This window comes from Hypanus sabinus, chromosome 26 (assembly GCF_030144855.1).
Source record: "Hypanus sabinus isolate sHypSab1 chromosome 26, sHypSab1.hap1, whole genome shotgun sequence".
Lineage (NCBI taxonomy): Eukaryota > Metazoa > Chordata > Chondrichthyes > Myliobatiformes > Dasyatidae > Hypanus > Hypanus sabinus.
The window spans coordinates 2,925,482-2,950,909 of record NC_082731.1 but is presented as its reverse complement, the minus strand read 5'-3'; the positions used below and the strand labels follow the sequence as shown (position 1 = coordinate 2,950,909).

General features: G+C 42.2%; 1 protein-coding gene across 3 annotated transcripts in view; it reads right to left on the bottom strand.

The window, feature by feature from the left end:
- sympk (symplekin) overlaps nt 1-25,428 on the bottom strand; it is a 117,063-nt gene that overhangs the window by 70,468 nt on the left and 21,167 nt on the right. For all 3 annotated transcript variants that reach the window (XM_059951382.1, XM_059951380.1, XM_059951381.1), the window contains exons 4-11: nt 24,652-24,725; nt 24,423-24,549; nt 15,686-15,935; nt 13,829-13,999; nt 11,456-11,695; nt 5,326-5,477; nt 4,489-4,639; nt 960-1,158 (exon numbers count right to left, since the gene is read on the bottom strand). In XM_059951382.1, coding sequence (XP_059807365.1) covers nt 960-1,158; nt 4,489-4,639; nt 5,326-5,477; nt 11,456-11,695; nt 13,829-13,999; nt 15,686-15,935; nt 24,423-24,549; nt 24,652-24,725 — 1,364 coding nt within the window. The remainder of the gene's footprint in view (nt 1-959; nt 1,159-4,488; nt 4,640-5,325; nt 5,478-11,455; nt 11,696-13,828; nt 14,000-15,685; nt 15,936-24,422; nt 24,550-24,651; nt 24,726-25,428) is intronic.

The window sequence follows — 25,428 nt, the reverse complement described above, 5'->3', positions numbered from 1 at the left end:
ACTAAAATATGCCTTGGTCCAGCCATTCGTCACCAGTCCTAACAGTTTTATGTGGCTCTGTATCAAATTGTGTCAGATTACAAACTTGAGATGCACCTTGATACATTCCAAATACACAGCCTCGGATCAGCCTAATAGTGTAACCAAAGGATAGAAACTCATGGAGGAGTTCAGGACAATTAATGGCGCCTAACAGCGACTCTTTTGTTTGCATCTTCGAAAACAGCTCTATTCCCATCTTTAATATCTCCATTTTTCCCTTTCAGGGTTCTTTTGAAGACCCTCACCTGAAGTTACATGCTGACTACGGTTCTTTGAGGGAATGGGACCTGCTCTCAGAGTTTCACAACTGGCCATTATTTGGCACACCAAGGGCTTGGCCTAAGAGCTCAGCTCGCCTTTAGAGGACGAGATCTTGTGGCTCTGGAGACAGGCGGATCGAAGGTCGGTATCACAGCAGGAGATCAGTGTGTCATCAGGAGAGTTGCAAGATCCACGGCAGAGACCCGAGATCTTTGGGTACAGAGCTCAGAAAAAGCAATGCAATGGACTTTTAACATCGTAAACCAGCAAGTTGTTTGTTATGTCTCCCCTCTTGCTGTGAAAACGGAGACAGAGTCTGTGGTAGTCTTTGGAGTACTGCAGGTCTGTGTCCTTGCTGTTGCTTTGCTCATGCTTGTGTGCTCCATGCTTTTTTTTGGTCAATGGGGGAGGGGGGATTGTTGCTTGGTGCCGCTTACATGTGGGGGGGAGCAAAGCTGTGGGGAACTTTGGGGTTCTACTATTTAACTGTCATTCATTCTTTCAGGGCACTCCTCTGTTTTCGTGAATGGTTGGGAAGAAAAAGCATTCCAGGATGTATATTGTATACATTTTTCTGACATTAAATGTACCTTTGAATCCTGTGCAACAAACCCATATGAAAACTGATTTCCCAAATTGGTGCATTGACCAATTACCTGGACTGATTTGAAGGCATAATGGGTTCTGGTCGTCTCTTTGCTTGCATCTCCTCTTGTGAGAAGTGAACAGGTGCCCCAACAACAGAGATAGCTTGACCTTGCCCCCGCATCATGGAGTAACGTCGTCTAATGTCAGTTTTACCATCTTTCCCTTGTTTCATGTCTTCATCTGCCTGAAGTTTCATCTGGTCAACACCTAAGGAAAAATCATTTGGCTAGTGAGAACAACCGCATTCTAGAGAGAGAAAGTTGACATTTTACCTCCAGATCAAACCAAATAGCAACGACAAAAACAGCATGGTCAATGACAGGCAGCTTGTACTCTCTGCAAAAACATCAACACAATTGCAGGCTGACATTTCACTGTAATACTGAGAGAGCTGTGTCCAGTCACCAGTTAAACTGAGACTCCCTCAGATTACTGTAAAAAATTCCCCATGGCGCTATTAGACTACCTACATAAATAGAGCCTGAAAAGCAAGGCTCTAGAGATCAGGACAACTGGTCAGGTGGTCACGGGAGACAGAAATAGTTACAGGATTGCCTTGAGTCAGTGGAGTAGGCCATGTTCAAGAATACATCTGAGGACCTGAATACTACACAAGGATCACAAAAGACTTTATTGGAACAGCTGTGGATGAGTTTGTCGCTCAGGATTTAACGCTCTGGATGAACCATGAGATCTGGAATTCGCTGAGAGCCAGATCAGAGGCATTCAAGAATGCTACAAGAGATGCAGGTATGATCTCCAGAAAACCTTCTCAAAGGCGAAGTGGAGATTCTGGACCAGACTAGAATCAATAAGGGATGCTCGATATCTGTGGCAGGGTTTGAATACCACAACCTCTTACAAAGTTAAATCTTGTGATATAGGGGACGGCATAGCTTCACTTCTGAATGAGCTCAAAGCCATCTATGCTCACTTTGAGCACCAGAACAGGGAGGAACCTTTGCACACCCCCGTGTCTCCCAATGATCCTTTGGTCCCGGTATCTGAAGGTGATGTACCGGCTTCCTTCAACAGAGTGAATCCAAGGAAAGCATCCAGTTCAGATGGTACCCAGTCTAGTACTGAAGACTTGTGCTGACCAACTGGCTGGTGTGTTCATGGATATCTTCAACTTCTCGCTCCAGAAATGTGTGGTACCCACATGCTTCAACCACACCAGTGCCTAAGAAGAGCATGGTAACCTATCAGTGTTTTGAGAGGCTAGTTTTGAAGCATATCAGCTCCCTGCATGAATGACAACTGGATCCGCTCCAATTTGCCTACTATAGCAACAGCAGATACCATCTCACTGGCTCTTCACAAACCTTGAAACAGCAAAGATGCATACATCAGGATGCTCTTTATCGATTACAGCTTGGTATTTAACACCATCATCCTCTCAGAACTAATCAGTAAACTCCAAGGCCTGGGCCTCAGTACTCCCTTGTGCAGTTGAATCGCGGATTTCCTCATTTGCAGACCCTAGAAATCGGATTGACAAAAACATCTCCACCACAATCTCCATCAGCACAGCCAAGGGGATGTGTGCTCAGCCCCTGCTCTACTCGCTTTACACTCATGACTGTGTGACAAAGTACAGCTCAACACCATACGGAAGTTTGTTGATGACACCACTATTGTGGGCCGTATGAAAGGTGGGAGCAACTGCATACAGGAGGGAGAGTGAAAACTTGGCTGAGTGGTGACATAACACCAACTCTCACTCAATGTCAATAAGACCAAGGAACTGATTGTAGACGTCAGGAGAAGGAAACCAGAGGTCCATGAGCCAGTAACCATTGGAGGAACAAAGATGGAGAGGATCAGTAACTGAACCCTGGACCCATCATATAAACATTATTGCGAAGAAAGCACGACTGCACCTCTACTTCCTCAGGAGTCTGTGGAGATTTGGCATATAATCAAAAATCTTGGCAAAACTGATATAGATGTGTGGTGGAAAGTGTGGTGATTGGCTGCATTGCGTCCTGGTTTGGGAACACAGGTGCCTTTGGGCAGAAAATCCGACAAAAGGTAATACATTACAGCTGAAGCCCCCCCAACCATTGAGCACATCTACGTGAAACATTGCCACAGAAAAGCAGCATCCTTCAAAGATCCTCACCACCCAGGCCATGCCTTTTTCTCGCTGCTGCCATCAGGTAGAAGGTACAAGAGCCTCAGGATTCGCACCACCAGGTTCAAGAACAGTTACTATTCCCCAACCAACAGGCTCTAGAACAAAAGGGGGTGAATACACTCATTCTATTCCTGGTATTCCTACTTAAAGGTTTCTATCTTTTTACTTCATACTTGTTATTTATATTTGCATTTTCACAGGCTGTTGTTCATTGATCCTGTTATAGTTACTATGCCTGCAGGAAAAAAAATCTAAGGGTTGCTTATGGTGATATGTATGTACTCTTGATAATAAATTTTTACTTTGAATTTTGATCATGATGAAATCTTTCCAAAGAAAATTCAGAGCAACAAATATAAAATTACTTTTTTTCTGGTTGGTCCTATGTACAACACTGGTACATAATAGGTTGGTGCAATACAAGACGGACAGTTAAAATCTAAAATCAGCCACCGATATACATGTCTGCACCAATGACCATCACCATCTGTTGTAAAGATTCCTCTTCTATTTGGTAGTGAATGAACAGAAGCCCAAGGAGATAAGATGCTGGAACCTGAAGCAATGAATAAACAAACTGCTGCAGGTCAATCGGGATTTGAGGTAAAGGAATAACTGATGTTTCAGGTCAGGACCCTGCATTAGGCCATCACTGAATTCCTTCAGCAGTTTGTGTCCATTGGACCCAACATTATTGGATTCTGAGCTAATTAGCTCAAAGAATTGCCCAGTGCTACTGACTCCTGAATCATGACAAGAGAAGAAACATCTTCAGCCACAGCATGGAAAATCTTGAAAATTATTTCCCAAGAAGCCAATGGAGATGCTGTCAGTGAGATTTTAGATATTAAGAGGGCACAACATCAGAAAAGGATATCCCTTTAGATAAACAATGAGGAATTTCTTAAGCCAGAGGGTGGTGAATCTGTGGAATTCATTGTCACAGGCAGCTGTGAAGGCCAAGTTATTGGGTATACTTAAAGTGGAGGTTGATAAATTCTTGATTAGTTGGGGCATCAAAGGTTGTGGGGAGAAGGCAGGAGAATGAGGTTGACAGGAATAACAAATCAGTCATGATTTTATGCTGGAGAAGACATGACAGGCCAAATGGCCTAATTCTGCTTCTACATCTTATGATGTTAAGGCTATCAAGGAATTTGAGATCGGTACAGAAACACTGCAGAGGTAAAAGATTGTGACCTCACTGAAAAACAAGCTCAAGGGACTTGGTGCCTCTCTCATGATTCTATTTCTTATGTTCTCAATTTAATGTATCAATTACTGCTGGCAATATTTACAGCAACCTCATCTAAATAAAAACGTGAGCACAAAGCAATGAATGAATACTGGTCTTGTGCTAACAAAATCCATGGAAAGTCCAAGAACTTTCTCGTTACCTGGTCCAAGGCCTGCCGATGTCATCTGTGTGGCCATGAGTCGGGCTAAATGTTTAATCTGTGCATCTGTTCCTGCTGACTCCACAGGAGTATAGGTAGCCTGGAAAGAGGCTGGCATCACATCAGGTAAATAAACCATGCTGATCAGAACCTGAAACAAAAAGCAAGGGGTTCACTACGGGTCCCACACACCACAAAGGTATCTACTGTACTTGGTATCATACCTGAAAAATCCTAAACATTATTTATTTATGAGGTTCAGCGCAAAATAGGCCCCTCTGGTCTTTTTAGCCACACTGCACAGCCCCCCTCCCCCCAATATAATTCTAGACAAATCACGGGACAATTTACAATGACCAATTAACCCACTAACCGGTACATCTTTGGATTGTGGCAGGAAACTGAAGTGCCTGGGGAAAACCCACGTGGTCACGGGGAGTGCATAGTGCAGACTCTTTGCAGAAAATGTCAGAATTGAACTTTAGTTGTAATAGTATCACTCTAACTGCTATGCTAACATGGCTACCATATTTTGTCACAGGAATTGATAGACATATCCTATACATTCCACATTGCCTTTATCCCCAATAAAGCCTTGAAATACAACTACTCAAAGTCAATTTTATCATACGAGACTCTGATAACAGTGGGGTAGCTATCCTTGAGCTTGAGCACATTCTCAATATGTGCTTTAAGGTTTTTGCACCTTCTGCCCAATGGGAGAGTGCAGGAGAGAGAATGCCTCGAGAAGCTGATTATCCTGGTGTCTTTACTGAGGCAATTAGAAGTACAGACAGAGTCCACGGAGGAGAGGATCTTTGGTAACTTTGCACTCACCAAATTCGCCACATTCTCTGGCGAGAGTAGAGGCATGAGAAACTGTGCCGTGACATCAATGGCAGACTGTGTGTTCTGGGATGACGACGGTTTAACAGAGGAAACTGACGCTTGCTCAAGATCTTTGTCTTCATCATCTTCTCCTAAAGGTTCTGTCAGGAACAGAATTACCACTTACAATGTGCACAAATTCTTGTGAAGCTGGGGCAAACAAAGGGTAGCTATGCATCAACTTTGACTCAGTGAGTCCCTCCCTTGCTGCCACATTATAGAAAGCAGCAATATACTCCACTGGGGTGTCTAGGCTTTTGAAATGTCAGGTTTACAGGCAAGACCAAGGAACAGAGTGGCTGCTCAGCACTTCCTCGGGCACCACAATGAAAGGTGCAGTGAAATCAAATAAGAAATCCCAGAGCAGCATCTGTGGAAACCAAACTCATTTGACAATCCCAAACATGAACTACTTCTATTTTCCACGCGTTTCTCCCCATAGTAATCCTTGAAGGAATCCTGAAACTTTTTCTACTTTCAGAGTAACATTGCACAGAAAAAGGCCCTTCAGCCCACCTTGCCAATCAACAAGAGCTCACTTCCATTAATACTAACTTTCAGCCAACCCATTTTGTTCTCCATGTTCCCAGCAGAATTAGAATCAGGTTTAAGAATCTCATGGTGTTTATTTAGTTTGAGTTTCGGTTTTATCCCTTCAATATCACCTAGTAAGAGTAGTATTGGATTATGAGGAAGTTGTGTTCCTGTAATTTGTTCCAGTAAAAGTCTTAAATTTGTCCAAAAAGGTTGAATTTTAGAGCAAGACCATGGAGCTCCATGGAGCATGTGGAGATCTACCAACAACCAGGCACTCTTTCTTTCTTTCTTTTTTTTTCTCTTTCTTTCTCTTTTTTTTCTATAGGGTAGTTAGGGGGGAGGGGTTAAGGGGAGGTGGGAAGGGTTATATACATATCTTTTTTTTTCATATTTCATTCTGTATTACTTAAAAATGCAATAAAAAGTTTTCAAAAAAAAAAGAATCTCATGGTGAAGCTATTCCTTAAACATTGAGTGTGTCTTCAAGCTCCTGTACCTCCTCCCTGATGGTAGCAATGAGAAAAGGGCATGTCCTGGGTGAAAGGGATCCTTGATGATGGATGCCTTCTTCTTGAGGCATTGCCTTTTGAAGATGCCCTCATCGAAGTTGTTGGCTGAGGTTACAACTGCTGAAGAGTCTCAGCCCAAAACACTGACTCTGCTTTTCTTCCCCCATAGATGCTGCCTGGCCTGCTGAGTTCCTCCAGCATTTTGTGTGTGCTGCTTACAACTCTCTGTACATTTTTCCAATGCTATGCACTCCATACCAGACAGTAATGTAACCCCCCCCCAGCCAGATTCTAGCACTCACCCGCACACTAAGAGTAATTTAACAGTGCCCAATTAATTCACCAACCAACATTTTCCTGCTTTTATTTCAGCTGTTCAATATATGCATTTCCCCCCAATTTCAATTACTGAGACATCAATTTCAGATTCTTGCTCGACATCACTTGAACTAAATTCCACAATGTCCCAGAAAAAAAACAGAAGTATGTCTTAACCAGTGATCCTCTAGATAAGTGCTCCGATTAACTTCATGACATTATTAAACATCTTTTTCCCTTTCTGTGATGGCCTCAGCAAATTCCCAACCTCTCCGCTGATTATCTGCCTGCCAAAATCATTGGGATACAGAGTCTGTGAAGTATATTTTAATAATGCAGTTGGTGATCTAGATACAGAATGAGTTCTCCAAGGTTTTAAAATTCATATCAGACCTAATTATAAATAAATTACCAACTTTCTGCTCAGACTAAGAACACAAAACAAGCTGTGATCAACTTCTACCCAAGAGCGTTAGTCAATGTCCAACAATCTCCTTGACACCCTACCATCAGGTAGCCGGTACTGTAGCATTAAGACAAGAACTGTTAGGACAGGAAACAGCTTCCTCCTCCAGGCTACAAAACTACTGAAGCTCCTGCCACCATGTATGTATTTTTGAAAACTACAGAACTACTTTCAGATGGAAAATATATTGTTAGCTGCCCCTGGGTAACACTGCACATGATGGATAGTTCTGCTCAACTCTCAGTAAACCGCTGCCCTTTTAATCCATCCCATTTGTGTCACATACAAGAAATCACAGAAAAAGTGCAAAATAGGAGGTGTTGCGTATAAGAGCAAGGAAGTTGCGACAGCAGCCAAATTTCATTAGGAGCTTGAGGGGAATTGGTATATCACCAAACACCCAAAGACACTCGCAAACTTCTACAGATGTACCATGGACAGCATTCTAGCTGGTTGCCTTACTGTCTGCTATGAAGGAGTCACTGCACAGGACCGGAAAAAGCTGCAGAAAGTTGTGAATTCAGCCATCTCCATTATGGGCACTGGACCCCCTAACATCAAAGACACCTTCAGAAGACAGTGCCTCAAAAAGGAAACATCGATCATCAAGGACCCCCATCACCCAGGACATGCCATCTTCACATTACTACCATCAAGGGGGTAGTACAGGGTCCTGAAGAGAGGTACAGGTACGTACGTGCACGCACGCACACACTTACTTCAGGAAAAAGCTTCTTCCCCTCCACCATCAGATTTCTGAATGGATGTATGTATGTATATAGATTTTATTATTGAGTATTGCAAAGCAGTGCTGCCACAAAACAACAAATTTCACTACATGTGCCACTGATATTAAACCTGATTCTGAAGTCACACTGCAGCTACATAAACCTTAATGAGACCACACTTCGAGTATTGTGTGCATTTCTGGTCACCCCATTATTGGGAGGATGCTGAGACTGTGTAGAGAGTGTAAAAGAGGCTCACCAAGCTACTACCTGGATTACAGCAAATGAGCTACAAAGGTTGGAAAAACTTGGGTTGTACTTGCTAGAATGGAGGCTGTGGGGAGATCTGATAGAAGTTTTGAAAAAGATGAGAGGAATAGATAGGATAGACAGAATCTTTTTCCTGGGTAGAAATGGCAATCACCAGAGGATGTGTGTTGAGTATGTAGGGTGAGAGTGGGAAGTGTTTAAAGGTGACATGTAGGGCAGAGAGGGTCATGATGGTCAGTAGTGGAAGCAGGCAGCTTGGTGGATCTTGGGGCTGTTAGGCTGATAAATGACATCTACATGGAGCGCTGTCACAAGACAGCAGCATCCAGAGTAACTTCTTCACTCAGAGGGCTGTGAGAGTATGGAGTGAGCTGACAGTACGTGGTGCATGCGAGCTCGATTTCAACGTTTAAGAGGTTTGGATAGGTACATGGATAGTAGGGGTTTGGAGTGCTGTGGTTCTGGTGCAGGTCGATGGAGTAGGCAGTGAGTGGTTTCGGCATGGACTAGATGGGTTGAAGGGCCTGTTTCTATGCTGTACTCCTCTATGACTCTATCACAATTGGCACATCATGGGCAGAATGGCCGACCCTGTGCCATGCTGTTCCGCATTCAATTGTTCTAGGGCGGGGGTTGGCAACCCGCGGCTCCGGAGCCACATGTGGCTCTTTTACGTCTGTGCTGCGGCTCCCTGTTGCTTTGGGAAATAATTGGTTGTGGCGACCCTTTTCCTGGCACATCCGAACCGACTCACAATTAGATAGCCTACGGGGGTTTGCGAGCACAGAGCTTTGGAGCCTCTGCGCCATGGGGGGCAGGTTGAGGGAGGCTTAAATGTGAGGCTGAAGATTTCGAATAAAGTTTTTTCCTTCGACTGCAGTTACCGACTCCATGTCGTAATTTTAGCGCTGCGTGTAGCACACCGCTACATGGTCAGTATTTAATTAAAATGTATTTTATGTTAGTTTGTTAGTTTTTGAAATGTAAATCTAAATTTGAAGATTATGGTGATCTTGTACAATCTAAATAAGACGTTGTGGCGACCCATTTCCTGACACATCCAAACCGGCTCACAATTAGCCAGCGTTCAGGCTAAGGGAGATAGCCTACGGGGGTTTGTGAGTACGTGTCTTTTGCAGCATCCGCGCCCATGGTTGAGGGAGGCTTAAAAGCAAGGCTGTTTAGTTCGAATAAAGCTATCTTTGACTGCATTTTACTGACTGCGTGTAGCAACCGCTACAACGTGTTTTTATCGCTGGCTGTCCAGAGGGGAGGTGCTGAAACGCTTTGTCGCGTGTCTGGAAGAAGTGAAAACTTTCCTGGGCAGCAAAGGGCTCACCTTTCCTGAGCTGGAACAGCCAGAGTGGCTGGAAAAGCTACACTTCATGGTAGACATGACAGCGCACCTGAACACGCTGAACACAGCTCTTCAGGGGAAAGGACGTACAGCCCTGCACATGTTGGAGGATGTTTTGGCATTCGAGCGCAAGTTGACGTTGCTTGCCAGAGATTTACAGAAAGGCACATTTTCTCACTTCCCCAATTTGAGAGAGTTCAAACAAGGTCACGACATGATAAATTCGGAGTATTTACATTCTGCAATCATCGCAATGCAAACATTGTTTGGGAAACGCTTCTGTGAGTTCAGAGAGGAAAAAAACACATTATCCTTCCCGGTCACTCCCCTAAGCATCGATCCATCCCTACTGAATACGACTGCATTGTCAGGTGTGAGTCAACATGAACAAGTATGATAAATATTTTAATTGCCTATTATTTTGTATATTCATATGTTTTCATTGTTCAGTGAAATAGTCCTTTTATTTTTCAGGTTGACAGCTGGCTGACGTTATTTTTGGTTTGCTGCTGGCGGCAAATTTAAGTTTGGCGTTTTTCATAAATACAAGAAGGACTCAAATAGACGTAGAGTATTTTACTTAAAAGTAACCTTCAACCCAACGTCTTTTTTTCGGAGTTCAAAATGTTTTTGTTGCATGCAGAAATGTAATTTCGTTTTCTCTGCAGGAGTTCATCAATTTCATAAATGCAACACATTATAGTTTGTTTATACATAGCATAAAGGCAAAACAAAACGTTGTATGCAGTGTTATTTCATTTTAAATGTCAAACAGGTTTTGCGGCTCCCAGTGTTTTCTTTTCTGTGGGAAACAGGTCCAAGTGGCTCTTTCAGTGGTAAAGGTTGCTGACCCCTGTTCTAGGGCTATGCAGCACATTTTGTCTTTACCAGATTTTCATCTTTCAACATTACATTCACCAGTCCTGACTATCAGTGCTCAAGCATACGTCAATATGGAGTATTCTACCTCTATCGACCTTCAAGTTGTGACTTCCAGACCCACACTCTCTGAAAAAATTTGTTTTTATCTCAACAACATCAATTACTTTAAAACTATGCCTCTTTGACCATTCTTAAAACAAAATTTATTTTGGCTCCTCAACTTTGAATTCAGATTTCCTTTTAGTCTCTTCTGTTCTACAGAAACTAATCCTAGCCGTGGTCTAAATAGCATTACAGCAATCTTAACTTAGCTACTTGCTTTTATAAACACAAGAGGTTCTGCAGAGAAACACACACAAAATGCTTGAACTCAAGTCAGACAGCAGCTATGAAAATGAATAAAACAGTTAACATTGTGAACCGAGGTCCTTCATCAAGACTGGTAAAAGGAAAGGGGAAAGACGCCAGAATAAAAAGGTGGAGAGGTGAGAAGGACAAGGTGGGTGGAAAAGATAAAGGGCTGGAGAAGGAATCTGATAGGAGAAGATAGTGGGCCATGGGAGAAGAGGAAGGAAGGAGGAGGTATATTCTACACCTTGGCTAATAAAGGAATGAATTCTTGGACACACACTCACTTTGTTCCTCTTCAAATGCATTCTCATACTTTACTGAATTCAATCACCAGTTTGAATAATTGGTGCAATTCATTAAATGAAACGGTTTCACAAAAGAAATCCTTCTCCATAAAAACTGATTAAAAAGGTAAAAAAAATACCAAGATGAAATAGACAATTTCAAAGAATTCAAGGTTAGAAATATTTCAATGTAAGAACGTCGCTCAAGGATTTAACAGAAAGCAGACCTAAAGCAGCATTTATGAAGCAACTGTCACACTAAACGCAGATTCTCTGAATCACGAATTGTTTTTGAATCACAGTTTACTACCTCAACCTCTTCCCCAGGCAGAACACAATCATAGAGAGTTCATGAATTTGGATGACAGCCCTCTTACCCATTTTGATTTTCTTGAGGCCCTGCTCAGTCTCCTCGCGGTGACGTTTCCGCATATCTTTCAGGTTGGGCATGTTGCGAGCGATCTCCTGCTGCTGTGTGCCGAGGTCCAGCAGAAGTGTAGTGATTTGTGCATGGAATTCAACGGAGGATGGGTGCTTAAGGACACTCAATAAGTGCAGCTTCAAGTTCTTTCGTACACTGCTGACCTGCGACTTCGCCAGTGTTGGCGGCAGATTGGCTGGAACCAGAAATCAGGTGTGAAAGATGTGACACCTGCACAGCACAAATTCCTCCCTCACAACTCCAGGAGAGCAGCTATCACACAAGCCCCACAATTAGCTAGGCTCATCAAACCTAGTAGGCTGGGAAGGAACAGGCTTGAATCATAAAGAAATGGCACTGAAGCTAGCAGTGGAGATGTGCCAGTCACCAGTAGCTAGGGCAAATCAAACTAAGTAAGTTGAGTAACCACAGCAAATTCAGCAAAACTTACTGAACACAAGCTGGCAGAGTGCCAGTTATACACCGCAGAAAGAGGCTCATCCATACCAACTTCGTTGTATACCTGAGCTAATCCTATTTTCCTGCACTTGGCCCATATCCCTCTAAATCTTTCCTATCCAAATGTATTTATACATAGTAATTGTAACTGCCACTACCAATTCCTCTAGCAGCTCATTCCATTAATGTACCACCCCGTGTGGGGAAAAACTTGCCCCTCAGGTTCCCTATAAATTTTCACCTTACATCTTATTTCCTCTGGTTTCCCTTTTCAACTCCCCCTCCCTGGAAAAAGATCATTTCCCGTAACTGCCCCATGATTTTATAAACCTCAAGCCTCAACCTTCCAAAGCTCCAAGGAAAACAGTCCCAGCCCATCATTCTCTCTTTGTATCTCAAGTCCTCCAATCTCAGTAATATGCTTGTCAATCCTTTCTGTACTCATTCCAACTTAATGCCATCTTTCTGGTTAGGTGACCAGAACAGCACACAGTACTCCAAGTGCAGTCTCACCAACATCTTGTACTGTTGTACCAAATCCTCCCCAACATCCTGTTACATGTTGAACATCATGGTGGTGAATTTTGTGAATTCTTTACTCACAAGAGTGCTCAATTACCAAGTATAGTCTCTCAAAACAGAGACTACTTGATGCTTGGAGTTTTAAGAACCACGAGTGACACTGAGGTTGTAAAAATAAATAAGCTGATGTCTTACTGAATGGTCCAGTGAGAGTTAGGGGGTCATGGACCATGCTTCTTTTAATTCTTATATTATCACATGTGACTCAGTAATCCTCTAAGAGAGTGCTGGGGGTCATGGACACTCAAGACAGTGGCAGCAGTGGCCTCAAATGTCTCCATAACCATCTGTGGCAATGTATTCCACATATTTACCACCACCTGGCTAAAGAAATTCCTTCTCATTGTTTTAAAGGGATGTCCTATTCTGAGGCTGTGAGATACCCCCTCTGTATATCCACTCTGTCTAGGCCTTTCAATATTTGATAGGTTTCAATTAGAACTCCCCCTTATTCTTCTAAACTTTAGCTTGTACAGGCCCAGAGCCAAACACTCGTCATACATTAACCTTTCATTACTGGGATCATTCTCATGAACCTTCCCAGGACCCTCTCCAATGTAGAATTGGAGAATGCTACTGAAGGAATCCTATTCTTAGATAATCTGCTCTTTGCAGAACTAGGCCCTTACAGCTGAACTATAAAGGGTATTACAGGATAACTTTGAATTGTAGCAGGGCCGATCTCTGATATCTTGGAGAAGAATCCTTCAACCAACATTGACCAAAATCATTAAACTCTGTTCTTCCCTCTATAAACACTAACTGATCTGCTGAGTATTTCCAAAATTTTCTGTTTTTTGAATATCGAACATCTGCAGTTATTCTTATTTTGGTTTTGATCAGTTCATCTGGCCATCCGACTGCTCGCTGTCCCATCACAGCTGTTTGTCCAGTTCCATGTTGTTAACAGTTTCAGATATGAAGGAAAAAGAACCCTGACACAACCAGAGGCCACAAGGCCATAAAACCATAAACACAAGAGCAGAATTAGGTCATTCAGCCCATCAAGTTTGTCCATCATGGTTGATTTATTATTCCTTTCATCATTGTACTGCTGACTTCTCCATGTAACCTTTGACACCCAGACTAACCAAAAACCTTTCAACTTTCGCCTTAAGTATACTCAATGACTTGGCCTCCACAGCCGTCTGTGGTAATGAATTCCACAGATTCACCAGCCTCTGGATAAACTGCACACTGTGTTCACAAGTCACCGTGAGCTGACTTGTGCAAGAATGACTCATCAGAAACATCATGAAAGGAACCATCTTTTTTCTCACATCCTCACCATGAAGAGTCTCGTATGCTTGGATCACTTCAGACATGTACATTGGTCGTTGCCTGGCAATGGTTGCCAAAGAACCCAGGGCAGCTGTAAGGTTGATACTGGAGATGGCAGGGTGAACCATAAATTTCAGGAGGTGATCCAGTGCCATTTTCCCCTCTTCCTGAAGTGCACCTGGAAAAAGAAGATAATAAGCAATCCATGTGACCACATTCCTAGTAAAGCCCTCCCTCACCACTGAGCACATTAACACAGAACACTATCACAGGAAGGAATCATCCATCGTCAAGGACCCCCACCATCCAGGCCGTGCTCCCTTCTCATTGCTGTCATCAGGGAGGTGGTACAGGAGCCTCAGGCCTACACCATCAGGTTCAAGAGCACTTATTACCCCTCAACCATCAGGCTCCTGAACCAGAGGAGCCAACTTCATTTGTAATTAATTTAGATCACTTTGTAGAGATCTGTTTTCACTTTAACATGAAAGAGTCTTTTTCTGTTGATCAGTGTCAAAAAAGCCAAATTAAATCCACTGTGATTCAATGTTGCAAAACAATAAAAATGAAAACTTTGGGGGGGTGAATACTTTTTATAGACACTGTATTTAATATATACAAGAACATTGACAATGAATTTACTTTGAACTTTAGTAGATTGATCAGTCAATAAATGCTTATATTACAAACATGCAAGTGAAAAATATGAATTTGCAAGGCTCAAGTCCAATGGTAAAAGCACCAGTACAATTAATATTAAGATTTCAACTAATTGCTTCAATGTTTTTGTTTTTTCCACCCAGACTTCCTTCTCTGCCCTCCAGGGAAATAATTTGTCACAGTTCATGTGCCTCCTTGGACACAAACACCAGTATCAGGGTAATCCTGCAGATGGGCACAGATTTAAGGTAATTGATAAAAGGGGGGAAAGCTGAAAATTGTTTCATACAAGCTTGTTCTGAAAACCAGAACAAACTCAATGAGCTAAATAGCTTCAGTCCATGTTACCATGAAGCTATTCCCTTGGAAGAAGGTGGAAGAAGACTTACAAGCAACTTTATAAAGAGACGGCTTTATAAAGGGCAACATGGCAACACAGCAGTGAGTAGGATGCTATTACAGTTCGGGATGTCAGAGTTTGGACTTCAGTCCCAGTGTCCTCTAGTTTTTGCACGCTCTCCCCTTAGAATGCATAGCTTTTCTCCAGGTACTGCTGTTTCTTCACACAATCCAAGGGCATACCTGGTAGGTTAAATAATCTTTATAAAACGTCCCGTGATTAGGTTAGAGTTAAATTGGGGTTGTCAGGGGTTGCTGGGTGGCACAGCTTGAAGGGCTGGAATGCCCTAAAGCACGTTGTACCTCTAAATAATAAAGACTGTAAAGATGCAGAAAAACTGAAGTGGAGTTCAGTTGGATGACTCTGTTACAATTAAATTTGTAACTCTCTCCATGTGCTGCTACCAGCGCTCCACCATCTCCCTCGCCTTTAGAGAGCAGGAATACAGAAGAAAGTCAGGGTGAGAATGAGAGTCAATGTGAGACAACTCTGGGGAGCAGGTCAAAAATTTTAGCACAGGACTAATGTGGAATCTCCAATTATTTATATACACACACACATACTTACCTAAGATGTATACTACTTGCTATAATTTGGAATTTTTATTATATATTGCAATGAACAGCTGCTGCAAAACAACAAATTTCATGACATATGCCAGTGAGATTCAGATTCTGTCAAGCTAACAAATTGACACAAAGCAGAGGCTTGATGAGGGAACAGTTCAGAGCTGCAGAAAAGTCATAATCCAGTTTTATCCTTACCACTCGACAACAGGTAGCAAATTGCTCTTCAGATACCCACATGCTTTAATGAAAGGGTGGTCTTTCACAATGCGATCCAGACTAATGTCATTCTCCTGCCGTCGGGGAACATCAGAATCAGGTGTGCGAGGTGACAGGGTGATGATCAAACTCTCAATGAACTTGATGGCGTGAGTCCGGATTCCATCATTATCAGAATCCAGCATCATGACGATGTCATCTTTCATGGCGCTAACCATATCCCAGCATGCCTCCTCCATTTCACTGATGATTTTTGACTTTACTATCCACTGATTAAAACAAAGAAGGTGTTTAAAATATTCTTGGCAAATAAAACACAAGGCACTTATAATATGTAGTCAATGCTCTGAACATAACTTACACTATTAACATGATAAGGGAGCACAGATACAAAGGCATTTGGAATTCAACAGTCAGAGCCAGTCATTCAACACCACAGCATCAAAACAGCACCTTCAGCCCATCTAGGCATGGCAAACTATCAATCTGCCTAGCCCGGGGGTTGGCAACCCGCGGCTCCGGAGCCACATGTGGCTCTTTTACGTCTGTGCTGCGGCTCCCTGTTGCTTTGGGAAATAATTGGTCAGTATTTAATTAAAATGTATTTTATGTTAGTTTGTTAGTTTTTGAAATGTAATTCTAAATTTGAAGATTATGGTGATCTTGTACAATCTAAATAAGACGTTGTGGCGACCCATTTCCTGACACATCCGAACCGGCTCACAATTAGCCAGCGTTCAGGCTAAGGGAGATAGCCTACGGGGGTTTGTGAGTACGTGTCTTTTGCAGCATCAGCGCCCATGGGGGGGCGGATTGAGGGAGGCTTAAAAGCAAGGCTGTTTAGTTCGAATAAAGCTATCTTTGACTGCAGTTTACTGACTGCGTGTAGCACACCGCTACAACGTGTTTTTATCGCTGGCTGTCCAGAGGGGAGGTGCTGAAACGCTTTGTCACGTGTCTGGAAGAAGTGAAAACTTTCCTGGGCAGCAAAGGGCTCACCTTTCCTGAGCTGGAACAGCCAGAGTGGCTGGAAAAGCTACACTTCATGGTAGACATGACAGCGCACCTGAACACGCTGAACACAGCTCTTCAGGGGTAAGGACGTACAGCCCTGCACATGTTGGAGGATGTTTTGGCATTCGAGCGCAAGTTGACAGTGCTTGCCAGAGATTTACAGAAAGGCACATTGTCTCACTTCCCCAATTTGAGAGAGTTCAAACAAGGTCACGACATGATAAATTCGGAGTATTTACATTCTGCAATCATCGCAATGCAAACATCGTTTGGGAAACGCTTCTGTGAGTTCAGAGAGGAAAAAAACACATTATCCTTCCCGGTCACTCCCCTAAGCATCGATCCATCCCTACAGAATACGACTGCATTGTCAGGTGTGAGTCAACCTGACCAAGTATGATAAATATTTTAATTGCCTATTATTTTACGTATGTTCATATGTTTTCATTGTTCAGTGAAAAAGTCCTTTTATTTTTCAGGTTGACAGCTGGCTGATGTTATTTTTGGTTTGCTGCTGGCGGCAAATTTAAGTTTGGCGTTTTTCATAAATACAAGAAGGACTCAAATAGACGTAGAGTATTTTACTTAAAAGTAACCTTCAACCCAACGTCTTTTTTTCGGAGTTCAAAATGTTTTTGTTGCATGCAGAAATGTAATTTCGTTTTCTCTGCAGGAGTTCATCAATTTCATAAATGCAATACATTATAGTTTGTTTATACATAGCATAAAGGCAAAACAAAACGTTGTATGCAGTGTTATTTCATTTTAAATGTCAAACGGGTTTTGCGGCTCCCAGTGTTTTCTTTTCTGTGGGAAATGGGTCCAAGTGGCTCTTTCAGTGGTAAAGGTTGCTGACCCCTGGCCTAGCCCTATCAATCTGCGCCTGGACCATAGCATCCATTCCCCTCCTGTCCACGTAGCTATCCAAATTTCTACTAAATGTTGAAATCAAACCACTTCCACTGGCAGCTCATTCCACACACACACCACCCTCCGAATAAAGTTCTCCCTCATGTTCTCTTTAAACATTTCAGCTTTCACCCTTCACCCATGATCTCTAGCTCTCGTCTCACTCAAACTCAGTGGAAAAGGCCTGCTTGTATTTACCCTTTCTATGCCCCTCAATATTTGGTATACCTCCATCAAATCTTCTCTCATTCTTCTACACTCTAGGGATTAACATGCTAATAAAGGGAATGAAGTCTGCCAGAAAGAAAAGAGCAGGTGACCAAAACATTGGGCAAAAAGTGCTGAGAAGGAGTGGGACAGAGGGACAGAAAAATTTGAGCAGAAGAATTGAAAAGCTCAGCACCTGAGAGTGCAAGTGACCACCAATGGTACATATTTTGAAGAATCAGAGAAGCACAAGAGGCCAGCATCGCAAAAATTGCCATAGGAACACTGAAGTGGTTTCAAGCAATAACTGCATAATCGCTCTATCAGTATAACAAAAGCAGCAGGCACACTGGTGGAAGGCAAAATGCATGATCTTGCTATCGAACATAGATGCTAGATGATTTCCTGCAAGCTTTGCAACTTTTTGTGATTAAGAAATAAGGGGAAAGAGCAATGAACCACGTCAATCTCAAGCCAACTGCGCTACTTTTTGCCACGTTCTCTCTTGACCTTTTTCTTTCCAATCCAGAGGGCAAAATGTCTAGACACAATTCCAGAATGAACCAAGGCAGCCATCCCATTTGGGTTATTAAACTCCAGTTCAAATTCATCTCAGGCTCACCACTTCCTTTGCTACCCTCCTCCACACCACTCAAAAGCACTTGGCATTTTTACTACTCTAGATTTTGTAGCGTGTGGCCAAGCGGTTACGGCGTCAGTCTAGTGATCTGAAGGTCGCTAGTTCGAGCCTCAGCTGAGGCAGCACGTTGTATCCTTTAGCAAGGCACTTAACCACAGATTGCTCTGCAATGACAAGCTGTATAGGCCTTAATGCCCTTCCCTTGGACAACATTGGTGGCATGGAGAGGGGAGACTTGCAGCATGGGCAAATGCTGGTCTTCCATACAACCTTGCCCAGGCCTCAGTCATCATCGAAAATTGATGGATAGCCGAAGAAGACGACTCTAGATTTGAACCCCACTTCTATACTTTCAGCCTCTTAGGAATTCTTTCCTTTTTGGTTTAGGTCAAAGCCCAGTTTCTATAGGCCCAAGTCCAAGTCCGTTAGAGACTAGAGGCTGTTCCGGTGGGGTTAAAGGACTGTGTAAATGGGAGGGAGGAATGGGGCTAGTTTTGCTGTTGCTTGTTGTGTTCTTCCGAGCATTGTGAGCATGCTCTGTTGGCACAGGAATGTGTGGCAATACTTGTAGGGTGCCCCCAGCACATCCTTGTGTGTGTTGGCTTTCAACGCAAAAGACACATTTCACTGAATATTTCGATGTACACGTGACAAATAAACTTGAATTTTGGTGCCGACTCTCAATGATGCTCCACAAAATAAATAAGGATAACCATTGTCCATCACACCTGTGCTAGCTCTTTGCTCTCTGACACTCCCTTGCTCCCACATCTGCAAATATCACTTTTTCTAATTTAGCAAATTCAGAGAATGACAAAAGCACAAAACGAAAGGGAAGAAAGAACAAGTAAAGCTGAAAGAATTAGAAAATAAAACATGCTGGACGGAATTCAAAGTAACCTGAAGAAAAAGTAAATACCCTGATATGTGCCTGAGCCAAGATTTTCCAATGTAGGAGCAAGCTCTTCAATGCATTTTGTCTTTGCTGGCACTTGGGTGAGATATCCAAGTAGTCTGCACTTCTTTTCCTTCCCCTGAACTCCACAAAGTTTCACTCATTTAAGTACTTATACAAATTTGAAAGTTATTATTGAATTTGCTAATAAATTTTTCAGACCTCTACATCTAATATTACATACATTTGCACCTGCTAGCTGATATCCTTCCTTCAACAACAGTAACTAATTATTTACACTCTCAGACAGACTTTTTTTGCTATGCAAAAGAACACTACTAGGAATCATTCTGGAGTTAATGCATTTATAGATAGCATAATTATTATTTAGTTTTATTTTATTTAGAGATAATAGCTTTTCCAGCCTTTCCATCTGTGTCATCTGAATTAACCTTTGCCTAATCATGCAATCATTTACAAACCTACTAACTTGTACATCTTTGGACTGTGAAAGGAAACTAAAGTACCTGGACAAAATCCACACACTCCATGTACAAACTGTAAAAACACTGCACTAATCGCTATACTACCATGGTACTCACAAACCTGTAGATTATGGAACTTGTGGATTAATCCATATTGTGAATTTATGGATTAATTAAAATGAGTAACTGTCTTCAGGAAATAATACCTGACACAGTTCAACTTCCAACTGATACCTTGTAGCTACCGAAAGCAATCATTTGGTATGGGACATTCTGATTCTGTCTCATTGAAATTACCTGGGGGAAGACACTTTTATTTATTTAAAGACACAGCACAGGTACAGGTTCTTCCAGCCCAATGAGCTGGAGCTGCACAACTATACCTAATTGACCAATTAACCTATAAGCCCATACATCCATACATCTTTGGAATGTGGGAGGAAACCTGAGCACCCGGAGAAAATGCACACAGTAAAGACGTCCCAGATTAATTTTTCCTGTTGTTATCGCATTGTTAAAGGTGTATCCTGCCACTTAATGCACAGTCCAGAACAGATTTGTTTTGTCACTTAACCTTGTTGTTAGTTGTATATTCATGGAGCCATCCCTCGATGCTGTAACAAAAGGGGTATACTTTGGGCGCTTTTGCAACAAAGGGCTTCTGCGAATCAAGATGTGCTACCAATGTAAACATGTCATTCTGTAAATTTACCTGACTATAATCAAAATATTAATGTAGGTAACTATAGCAATTCAAGATTCAAGATTGTTTAATGTCATTTCCTGTACACAAGTGTAACAAGAACAAATTAATTGTTATTGTTACTCTGGATCCGATGCACAAAGATAAAGAACACAACAATAATAATTAATAAACACAGTAAATACAATTACATGTTAGATTACCTGTATGCCCATAAAGTGACACTAGGCTATACATAAGGTGACTGATGGGAAATAATAAAGTCGTGGTGAAGTAGTGAGTGAAGGTGTTGCTCAGCCTTTCTACTTGGGGAAAGTAACTGGTTTTGAGTCTGTTAATCCTAGCCTCCTCCCCGTTGGACAAACAGTCAACAAGCTGGGTGGGTGGGAAACTTACTGGCCCTTTTCTGGCACCTTTCTCTTTTTGTCTTTGATGGTGGGGAGGCTGGTGCCAGTGATGTATTGGGCAGATTTGACTACAAGTTGTAGAGTCTTTCTGCAGTGCAGTTTCTGTACCAAGCAGAGATATAGCTTGTTAAGTTGCTGTCTACTGAGGATCTGTACAATTACTTAAGTACAGATGTGCAAAATCCAGGCTTTCTTCAGTCTCCTCAGACACTGTAGTTAATAGTTTATTGGTATCTTTGTACAGAAGTAGCATAATTACTTCGTCCAAGGTTACACGTTGCATAGGAGGGACAGAAAGATCGGCAGAGGGGGTAGCATGGCTCTGCTGGTAAAGAATGGCATCAAATCAGTGGAAAGATGTGACATAGCATCAGAAGAAGTTGAATCCTTGTGGGTTGAGTTAAAAAAACTGCGAGGGTAAGAGGATGCTGATGGCCTCCAACAGTAACTGCAGCATGGACCACAGATTACAACAGGAAGTAGAAAAGGCTCATCAAAAGGGCAATGTTATGATAGTCTTGGGAGATTTGAACATGCAGGTCGATTGGGAAAATCAGGTTGGTAATGGATCTCAAGAGAGTGAGTTACTTGAATGCCTACAAGCTGGCTTTTTAAAGCAGTTTGTCATTGAGCCTATTAGGAGATCAACTAAAATTTAACAAAAAAAAAAAAAAGATAAAGAATTAAAAAAGAGTAGAAAAGAAAAAAAAATAAGAAAGAAGAAAAGAAATGAGTTCAATTTGAAACATAGAAAACGTATAGCACAATACAGGCCCTTCAGCCCACAAGCTGTGCCAAACATGTCCTTAACTTATAAATTACCTAGGACTACCCAGAGCCCTCTATTTTTCTGAGCTCCGTGTACCTATCCAGGAGTCTCTTAAAAGACCCTATCGTTTCCGCCTCCACCACCGGCAGCCCATTCCACACACTCACCACTCTCTGCATAAAAAACTTACCTGACATCTCCTCTGTACCTGCTTCCAAGCACCTTAAAATTATGCCCTCTCGTGCTAGCCATTTCAGCCCTGGGAAAAAGCCTCTGACTATCCACATGATCAATGCCTCTCATCATCTTGTACACCTCTATCAGGTCACCTCTCATCCTCCGTCGCTCCAAGGAGAAAACGCCAAATTCACTCAACTTATTCTCATAAGGCATGCTCCCCAATCCAGGCAACATCCTTGTAAATCTCCTCTGCACCCTTTCTGTGATTTCCACATCCTTCCTGTAGTGAGGCGATCAGAACTGAGCACAGTGCTCCAAGTGGGGTCTGAGCAGGGTCCTATATAGCTGCAACATTACCTCTCGGCTCTTAAATTCAATCCCATGATTGATAAAGGCCAATGCACCGTATGCCTTCTTAACCACAGAGTCAACCTGTGCAGCAGTTCTGAGTGTCCAATGGACTGCGACCCCAAGATCCCTCTGATCCTCCACACTGCCTGTAGTCTTACCAATAATGCTATATTCTGCCATGATATTTGACCTACCAAAATAAACCATCTCACACTTACCTGGTTTGAACTCCATCTGCCACTTCTAAGCCCAGTCTTACATCCTATCAATGTCCCGCTGTAAAAATCACGAAAAGTAGGGATCCCAAAGATAGATCCCTGAGGCACACCACTGGTCACTGACCTCCATGCAGAAAGTAATTCGAACTTTAATAAGCAGAAAGTAAAGTATGACATAGCAGTATTTCAGTGTAATAAAGAAAATTACAGTGGTATGAGAGAGGAATTGGCCGAAGTAAATTGGAAGGAGCTACTGGCAGGGATGGCAGCAGAGCAGCAATGGCATGAGTTTCTAGGAAAAATGAGGATGGTGCAGGACAGATGTAATACAGAAAAGAAGAAATACTCAAATGGAAAAACAGAACAACCATGGCTGACAAGGGAAGTCAAAGCTAATGTAAAATAAAAAGAGAGGGCATACAACAAAGCAAAAATTAGTGGGAAGATAGAAGATTGTGAAGCTTTTGAAAACCTGCAGAGAGAAACTAAAAGAATCATTAGAAGGGAAAAGGTGAAATATGAAGCAAGCTAGAGTCAATTGTTAAGGATGAGGTTATGGAATACTTGGTGACACAGGACAAGATAGAACTAAGTCGGCACAGCTTCCTTTAGGGAAAATCTTGCTTGATGAAACTGTTGGAATTCTTTGAGGAGATTACAGAAGACCTTTGACATAGTGCCCAATGTGAGGCTGCTTACCAAGCTCAAACTCATGGTTTCACAGGAAAGTTACTAGCATGGTTAGAGTATTGGCTGATTAGCAGTAGGCAGTGAGTGGAAATAAAATGATCCTTTTCTGGTTGGCTGCCAGTGACTAGTGGTGTTCCACACGGGTCGGTGTTGGTACAGCTTCTTCTTATGCGGTATATCAATTATTTAGATGCTGGAGTACGTGGTTTTGTTGCCAAGTCTGCAGATGATATGAAGATTGGTAGAGGGGCAGGTAGTGTTGAGGAAACAGGTAGGCTGCAGAAAGACTTAGAGGAGAATGGATAAGAAAGTGGCAAATGAAATACAATGTTAGAAAATACATGGTCATGCACTTCGGTAGAAATAAATGTGCAGACTATTTTCTAAATGGGGAGAATATTCAAAAATCTGAGATGAAAAGGGACTTGAGAGTCCTTGTGCAGATCACCCTGAAGGTTAACTTGCAAGTTGAGTCGGTAGTGAGGAAGGCAAATGCAATGTTAGCATTCATTTCCATTTTAAGAGGTCTAGAATACAAGAGCAGGGATGTGACGCTGAGGCTTTATAAGGCACTGTTGAAGCCTCACCATGAGTAGTGTGGAAGTTTTGGGCTCCTCATCTAAGAAGAGGGTCCACAAGCAGTTCACAAGAATGATTGTGGGAATGAAAGGAGGAACATTTGATGGCTCTGGTTTCCCATGATGAGGGATTTCCTCAGGATCGAGGGGCGTTCATTTAAAACAGAAACAGACGCAAAGAAATTTCTTTAGCCAGAGGATGGTGAACTTGTGGAATTTGTTACCACAAGCAGCTGCAGAGGCCAGGTTGTTGGGTGTACTTAAGGCAGAGACTGATGTTCTTGATTGGACATAGCATCGAAGGTTACAGGGAGAAGGCCAGGGCATGGGGTTGAGGAGGGGAAAAAGGATCAGCCATGATTGAATGGCTGAGCACACATGATGGGCCAAATGGCCTAATTTGCTGCTATGTCTTGTGGTCTAAAATATAAGTTGGGTGAGTAGGATTCATTCTCATACTATTTCTCTCTCTCTCTCTCTCTCTCTCTCTCTCTCTCTCTCTCTCTCTTCCCCCCCCCCCCGCCTCAACCCCTCATTTTTCTGCTGTATGAATAAAAGACTTTTATATTTCCTAATTGCAGCTTCCATGTGTTTCAGTTTTAGTCAGTCACATTCCTGCTACTGATTTAACAGAAGAGCAGGTCTCAATACTGAAGCTTTCCGTGGCTGACACACAAAGACTGAGACACGATGACGCATGTATTTCTTACCTGCAGTGCCACCTTGTACAGCTGTGTCATGGTCAAAATGACCTTCTTCACCACATTGACGTTCTCATCCTTTAGCAGCATGTTGAGATTGGCAATTAGTTTTGGCAGCAGCTCATTGTCACGCTTACTGGGGTGGGGGGGGGTGAAGAAAGGGTGGAGACAGAGTCAGGAATGAAGTGAGCTTTAAAAGTGGAAAGAAGAGTTTTAAAATACCAGAAGATGTACTAACCATGCCTCTTCCATGAATCCAATCACAAATTTACGAACATCAATCCACTTATCTGACTGAAATGCAATCATTTCCTAAAAACAATTAAATTGATTTGTTAGTTACTAGCATTACAGCAATAAGCAATCACACCACCAATGTACTAGATTCATTGTCAAGTGTTCTCAAATTCAAGTCCAGTTTAAATGTCATTCAACATGTACCGGGCCAAATGACATTAAAACTAAATCAAGGAAATAGCCGGGATTCCCTGCTATGCCACTGAATTGAGGCAGAACACCGTGCCGAACAGTTTCTGACTAGTGCCAGTCACGTGCACTTGCACGGCCATTAGACACTACATCATACTTAGAGCAATGAGCTTTAAATAGTGTCAGTTGCATGTGTTTGTGTTCAAAAGGCATCGATTTTTGTCACTGACATTGGACAAGAAATGAGCAGTAAAGTAATTCAAAACTGGTTAATTCATTGTGCTTTCAAGTATTCAGGCATAGAAATGGCAGAGTCAGCCAAAAGTGAAAATGGAACAATTTCACTAGTTCAACAAGTTAGGAATTAATGAAAGTATCGACAATAATCTTGAATGTTACAAGGAAAACGAAGATTTGGAGGACGCAATTGTTGATAGCATTGTATGAAGGTAGCTGATTATCTACACTAAGTATCTGTGCTGATTTTGTTTATTTAGTCATTCAAAAGAACACGGCAGATTAATTCATCTGTCAATAACTATTAGGTACTAATACAGTTTTATAGTACTGTATTACCATTGGCAGT